The sequence below is a fragment of the Nannobrachium achirus genome, assembly GCF_963921795.1.
Source record: "Nannobrachium achirus genome assembly, chromosome: 18".
Classification (NCBI taxonomy): domain Eukaryota; kingdom Metazoa; phylum Chordata; class Actinopteri; order Myctophiformes; family Myctophidae; genus Nannobrachium; species Nannobrachium achirus.
The window spans coordinates 25,822,755-25,830,342 of record NC_137825.1 but is presented as its reverse complement, the minus strand read 5'-3'; the positions used below and the strand labels follow the sequence as shown (position 1 = coordinate 25,830,342).

The 7,588-nt window shown below is 46.2% G+C and overlaps 1 protein-coding gene across 1 annotated transcript; it reads right to left on the bottom strand.

The window, feature by feature from the left end:
• Positions 1-2,421: 2,421 nt before the first annotated feature.
• Positions 2,422-7,370, bottom strand: uts2r (urotensin 2 receptor; the record flags this gene model as incomplete). The annotated part of the gene is made up of 3 exons (XM_080747902.1): positions 7,237-7,370; positions 4,251-4,978; positions 2,422-2,811 (listed from the first exon to the last, which is right to left on the bottom strand). Exons 2-3 carry the CDS (start codon positions 4,974-4,976, stop codon positions 2,422-2,424), a joined length of 1,116 nt encoding a protein of 371 aa, XP_080604028.1. The 5' UTR covers positions 4,977-4,978; positions 7,237-7,370.
• Between the last annotated feature and the right edge of the window lie 218 nt (positions 7,371-7,588).

The following is a 7,588-nucleotide window of genomic DNA, read 5'->3' as shown; positions in this document are numbered from 1 at the left end:
GCACACAGCCAGACAGACACACGTACACCACCGGCTGATTGTTTTAGCCGCAGACTGCTTAAGAAAGCCCTTGTAACAAACCCTCCGCGGTAGGCACGTGCACACATCAAAGGGGGCTTGAGGCCATGCCCTTTTACCCGTCTGTAAAAAATTAATGCAGTTTTTGCTACGGTGAAAGAAATGCAAATGCCCTCTTTCCATGGCATACTTGAAGACAGCATTCAAGAGAATTGCCTTGTCCAAACTCTCCTGAACTTGAATGCAGCATTTTATGTTGAAATCAAGAAATGTGTAGAAATCAAACATTGAAAATAGCCGACCTCCAATCTCACAACGCGTCGCAGGTCTGCTATTTTCTATATTTTCACCAAAAGGCCCTTTTAGAAATGTCAGCCCCTGAGTCTCTAAAATTCTCTGCACGTCCCTGCTCAGCGGGTTTCCCCATAATCAAGAACAGCTCCCCTCGCCGCGACATGAACTACCCCCGTGACTCTTGACTGGGTGCCACACAGGGGATTGAGGCGAACGAAAAACACCTTGGGAGTGCAGAATAAAAAATAAAAAAAACTATATTGAAAACAGGAGTGATCTTTTACCGATTGCCATGTAGGGACAGAACAAACCGAACTCAGAGCAGACAAGAATGCAGACAGTTGGAAGTGGACCATGGCCAGCTAGGCAGACAGGAGGGCTGAATCAGACCAGGATTTGTCATAAAGATGCTGCAGAGACCTCGGCTTTCATGCACTCTACCTTGTCCTCATTCAGACCCTGGCATCCCTTCTTTTTCAATATTTTCAAAACTTTTCAGACATTTTCAGGAACGATAAAAAATAGCCGATCTAAGTATTAGTAAATGTTTCAATGTAGTGTGCCTTAATGGAGTTTTGAATAGGATCTATTCTGCACAGCAGCGATATTGGAAATAAATTGGGAATCTTCCTTTCTTCCTTGTTACTGTGAGATTGGGCATCACTGCACTGGAAACACCCTACGGGTGTTGCGTAAGGTTGCGTAACTCAGAGAGTCTCTCAGAGGATCCTTGAAATTAAAATGTTTGGGGGCGCCCGCTGGATTTGTGGTTCAGGCGCATTCCACGTTGGCTCTGGTGCCTTCGTATCATTGGTAACACCACAGGAAGTTAGGAAGAGGCCCAGTTTCTGTCCAATATGGCTTCTGTGCATATAGACGCCTATTGAGGCTGCAAGGTACGCGATTATTCCTACCGTAGGAGACGGTGTCACATAAATTAGAAGGCGCGTCTTGTGATTGGCTGGAGCGGAGGTCTGGAGCGCTTGGCTGTGGTCACTTGGACCGCGCGGGTGTGAATGTTAACCTCTATATGCCTAACTCTAACCCTAACCTTAACCTCAGTAAAACTATGCATAACTCTAACCCTAATATTAACCTCAGTAAAACTATGCCTAAACCTAACCCTAACCTCAGTAACCCTGACACTGGCGAGTAGCCGACGCTGGTGAACGGAAAAGAAGCGCTCCTTCCCCACCATCTCCTACGTTTTGGAATAATAGCGCAAGGTACAGGTCATGGGAGAACAGACGGTTAGATGTCTCCCAGGTATGAATTGGGTAACAGTTGACTGAATGTTTGTTGTTGTCCAATAAAGTTCACGTTCCCTCCGCTTCATCCCGGCTCATGTGCATAAACAAACCAAAGACAGAGGCAGCGCTTGTCAATAACAGACATGTTTACATAATGTATCAGGAAGCTGAGGGTTCCCCCGTAGACAGACATGTCTACACATGGGAACCGCAGTAATGGAACCCATCTGCCACGTTGGCCCCCCAGGATCAGATGTTCCTCTCTTAACAAAGTCAACAATCCTAAAACATCCAGAGCCACACAGGCTGTAGAGCTGGTACAGTACAATGAGCACATGCAGGAGTATTATGGAACATTAGTTTTAAGATCTGATAAAGAATGTTGTGGTCACTGACACTGTTGTTCGTAAAACTGCCATAACCACTCAAGCCAGGCTATCTTCGCTCGAAGAATAGCGAGAATATTGGCTCGACAAGCTCACAATGCTTGTAGAGGGGTAACATGTCATTAGGTCGAACACCCTTTGGATCGACCACCAAACTCTAACTCTAACCCTAAACCTAACCTCAGTAACCGTGACGTGGGCGATTATCTAACTTGCAGATGCTCGCGGGTGATTATCTAACCTGCCGACGCTGTTCGACCCAACAGGAGTTCGACATATGGGGCAGTCCCCTGTAGAGGTGCTATTCCTATATAATAGAACGAATTGTTATGCATATAATGAAAATACAGGCATGCTCAAAATAGGGAGTCCAGGTTGAAAGTGGGTAAGATTAACGTTCCTAACAACTCACACAAGTGACACAAATTAAAATGAATGAACAAAAGATAATCACTGTCGGCTGGTCCTACCTCTCACAGACTGCTGTTGTCCCTGCTGTGTGTGCGCAGGGATGCGGTGTGCGTGAGCACGAAGCTCTCGGTGTACTGCTGGCTGCTGGACTGGGATGGCGAGCGCCGCGGCGAGCGCTGGAAGCGGTTCCTCCGGCTGAAGTAGCTGCCTGAGGTCCAGGAGCGCTGGTGCCTCCTCAGGTACTCCTTATAGTTCTTGGTGAGCAGCGTGTAGAGGAAAGGGTTGATGCAGCTGTTGGAGTAGGTCAGGCAGGTGGTCAGGTAGTTGATGTTGCGCTTGGCTTTGGAGGACAGCTGCAGCGAGGGGTGGAACTGGCCCAGCAGCTGCCAGATCCAGAAAGGCAGGAAGCAGGCCCAGAAGATGAGCACAATGGTGAAGATGAGGTACAGAACCTATAGGGAGAAACCCCGCAGAGAGGGAAGTTAGTGGTGCACATCATGGACACTAAACTAGTGACTGATCTATTTATTTATACTGCCACCAATACAACTCATTATCTATTGAAGTCACAGGTTCAGCCATGTATTATAAACAAAGACCATGTTTCCGCTAATGGTTTCATTTTGAGTTTACATTTTTCTCCATAGTTAATGGAAACAAGAAACAAGTGTTATGCACACCTTAAAACAAAATAAGGAAGCGCTGCCTGGGTTCAATCACGGTGGCTCAAAACAGGGGCTCTTTACACACCTGTTCAGCTCAGAGGTGCTCAGGGTGTGTAGGCAGGGATCAAACATGTAGAATAAAATAGGCATCTTTGAGATGCCTAAAGAAGGTCTATTGACTGAAACGTTGCTTAAATAGAGTTGTCCCTATTGTGCAAGTGTACACGGTGTGCAGGTTATTTAATTTATTATCCTTAGTTGAATAATGAAGTCAACATTGATGCAAATCATTGTGCAGTCAACGAGATATGGACATGCGCTCGGGTGGAACAGGCAATAGCCCTACTCTTAATATTATATTCATAGTTTCTCAGAAGGGGAGGGAGATACTACAGTATATCACAACACCCTTCAGGGCACTGGGGTGGCGGTGGGCACAGGCAAGCACATCCTGTACCAACGTGTGCAGGATATGTGACAGCAAGGGCAGCAACAGCGGAATGGAGTGTATTTAAATAAGCTGCCAAATTGGTCAGCTGCTTGACACATCCCAGTTACATAACCCACATAGTGGCGCACAAGTGCATGTGACCCTCTCGACTGTGTCTGCCTGAACTATAGCCCAAAAGCTACGAATAATATGCTCTATGCACGGCAGCCATATTGGAAAGAAACTGCGGACCGCTTCCTTACTTCCTTCACAGGTGTTACCAATGATACTACAGTAATTTAGGCTTTGTTCCATTTAGTGTAGCACGCAAACTCTTTAATTTCAAGGTCCCCCTTAACTGTGAGAGTGTACAAATGGAAACAAATTTGGAACCTCCCTCATGGACCACAAACAGAGTGTTTCCAGGGAGCTAACCATAGACATAGAAAGGTAGACGCCTCCTTCGGCTCTGGGGTATCTGTAAAAAAGTATTGGCAATTTTTAAGGTTCTGTGTGTGTCCCTCTTTCCCAAAGGCACTTGCTTTGGCAATGTAAACGTTTGTTTCCCCATGCCAATAAAGCTCTGTTGAATTGAATAGAATTCCTGGAAAATATATGCTGTGATTGGACAGTAGTCACTTTGAGTGGCAGTGTGCCTTTGACACTGCTGCACCTCCGCCAATACCTTTTTACAGCTCTCTCCAATGAATTGCAGCGGCGAAAGTTTTTTAGCTTTTTATGGAGCCAACATGCACAATATCAGCACCCTGACTCTGTTTGACCAGAATGCACCAACCTTCTGATTGGGCAGCTTTTTCGTCTGCTTGAAAGTCTCAGTCTGCGAGATCCAGTAGGTACGCGCCAGCCGGATGTACAGGTAGCCGATGATGAGCCCCGGGGCCACGATGCTGGTGCAGAACAGGAAGGAGATGTAAACCTTGTAGGAGGACGGCGACAGCGTGGGCAGGCACATGGCCTTGTTGCCCCCCTTGAACAGCTGGATGGTGATGATCATGGGCAACGTGAGGACCAGCGAGGCCAGCCACACCGCCAGGGCGATGGCCTTGCGGTAGCTCTTCGACCGCTTGACCGTGTCGAGCGGCTTGAGCACGGCGAAGTAGCGCTCGGTGCTCATGACGGTCAGCGTGAAGATGCTGGCGTGCATGGTCAGGAAGTCCATGCTGATGAGCACGCGGCAGCCCACGTCGCCGAAGTACCAGCCCTTGAGGAAGTGGGTGCAGACCACGAAGGGGATGGTGAGCAGGTACAGCAGGTCCGCCAGCGCCAGGCTGATGATGTAGATGTACATGGAGGCCGCCACCCTCATGGAGTGGCACATGACCACCAGGGTGTAGATGTTCCCCGTCACGCCCACCAGGCACATGATGGAGAGGATCATGCCGATGGTGTAGGTGGCGGCCGCGTCCTGGGGAGACGGTCCGGGCACGTCCGGAGGTGGGTCGGTGGCATTGAGGACCCCCTCCAGCAGCACCACCAGGGGCTCCGTGGACACTGTGGTCATCGCTGGATGGATGGTTGCAGCAGACAGGGGATAGATGGAGACAGAATTTTAGATGAGAGGAAAGTGAAAGGAACTGTACTCAAATTTAGAAATGCCTTTTTTGGTGGTTCTCAACCTGTGGGTCGGGACCCCGGGGGGGTCCTCAAATCATTTTGGGGGGTCCCCAGATGATTAACTTAATGTGCAACATTGTTTTCTCACTCAACAGTAAACAAAACCATGACAAATTAAAAACTGGTAAAATTGTCAAATATTAGAGGCAGAAATTGTGAAAATAGCAGATCTGCTATTTTCACAATAGAACCGTGTTTTAAAAAATGTAATGTCTCAACTCTTATTGCTCGTCAGAGAGGGGGGTCCTCAGTTAAAATATGATTATTTTGGATATTGGATATCTCATAAGAATCAGTAAATATCATAATCTTTGCAATTAGTTTAGTGTTTTTTCCCGTCCGTCTAATGTGTGCATAATTCTTTGCAGATGCTTCTGCCTGCCCGGTAAAGCCCTAATAGATAAGATTTGTTATATCCTTGTTGAGTACTCTTAAGAGAAAGCAAATTCCATCTCTAAGCCCTGTTTCGGAGAACTCACGTAACAGCCTCTAGCTAAGGTCAATGCAATTACAGTTTTATTGAGAGTAAAGTGTAATCGCGTACATTACTGGAAACTAACAGAGCACAGACACTGGTTGGACAGACAGACAGACAGACAGACAGACAGACAGACAGACAGACAGACAGACAGACAGACAGACAGACAGACAGACAGACAGACAGACAGAAAGATTTGATTTCGGATCTTCTGATATGGCAACCCCTGTCTCTGACCTCAGCTGGCCTATTTAACCGTGAAAGTGTACACATTTAATGGTTAAAATGGTTTAATGGTTATTTTAACAGGGTGTGACCATTCTAGCAGTGATTTCTTTGGAGAATATAATCTAATTTGTCTAATACTATGCTTGCCAACAACACAAATGAACCAGCTTCTTCTGGATTATTATTTTGTGGTAAAAAAGTATATTTAAAAACCTTCAAAAGTCATGAATTATCAGTAAAAAGCAGAGCAGACAACGTATCAGTAAATGTTTTTTAGAACATATGTTACTGGTGAAAGAAGTGGAACAGCTAGATCACACACATATTCTATCAAATGTTTACTACAGTATGTACTGTACAAAGTATAATGTTGAGATATGCAGGCAGTATAATATTTGATGTGAGTGGTCACTTTTGTTATCAAATAGAGATCAGTATGCAGAAACACACTTTGACAATGCACACAGACGTAGTGTGAATATACTTTAACTTTTCCTTCAAAATCTGCACAGATTTCTGTAAATGCTTTATTGAATATTTCCAGCATATTAATTCCCCAGTATTAGACATTGGACCACCCACCCACCCTAAAAAAAAGAAAGAAATTGGACCAATCCTGATGGAACACAGAGTACTTTTCCTCAGTCAAAAGTGTCTGTCTTTCTAGAGAGACAAATGCTGAGCTGTCAAGACTCAGACAGCTATCATCGTTAAAGTATTCTGCCCTTGGACCCAGTGGCTGCCCTGGTGCCAAACGCACCACAGCACAGACTGAACAAGATACGGTCAATATCACATCCATAATCTTTCCCTCCTAATTATTGGACTAGCACTGACGCATCAGTCTTCACTGTGTGTGTGTGTGTGTGTGTGTGTGTGTGTGTGTGTGTGTGTGTGTGTGTGTGTGTGTGTGTGTGTGTGTGTGTGTGTGTGTGTGCGTGCGTGCGTGCGTGCGTGCGTGCGTGCGTGCGTGCGTGCGTGCGTGCGTGCGTGCGTGCGTGCGTGCGTGCGTGCGTGCGTGCGTGCGTGCGTGCGTGCGTGCGAGCGAGCGAGCGAGCGTGCATGCAGGCGTGTGTGTGTGTTTCATCACACCATTGCACTTGTGTGTAAGCAGACCAGTGGTTCTCAAACATTTTAATTTCAAGGAACCCCATTGCTCTAATAAATTAAAAATAGTACCAAATGGTCCATTTGGTTTAATGTACACTCTCAGAGTTACAGACCTGTAAGGGTCCATTTGAACTCTGAAGGTCCCTGGACCCCACTTTGAGGGCCACTGTTGTAGGCATTCAATTGTACTTACACTTATTACACAAGCACGCATGCTTATTTGCTTATTACACTTATCATGTGCATGATGTGTGAGCCCCTCTCTCAGCGTGTGGCAGTGTGTGACTAAGTGTGGGAATACCTCACAGAGAAAAAGCGTGCTCTGTCTTACCTTGACAGTGTGCCGGGGAAAGTGGGCTTTAGCACTTAACTCCTGGTCTCTGGCTATCAGCCATGCTTTCGCTCACTTGAATCCTCCAAACTCCTTCACATACTGTACTACAAACATTTCATGCTCCTTAAAAGTCCTACTGTATGCAATCCCGAAGAGCAGCTGAGTTATGAAATGATGATGAAATGCAGTAATAATAACCCAAATTATAAGCCAAAAGAAGCCTTGAGGTGTCCTCCACTGCTTTGTGGTAAAACTCCTGCCATTGATGCCTGTCTATCAACACAAAGTCAAGACATCCAAGGTGCCCAGATTGAATAGAAAGGTGCCTTGGACGAAGGCTTAAAACTTC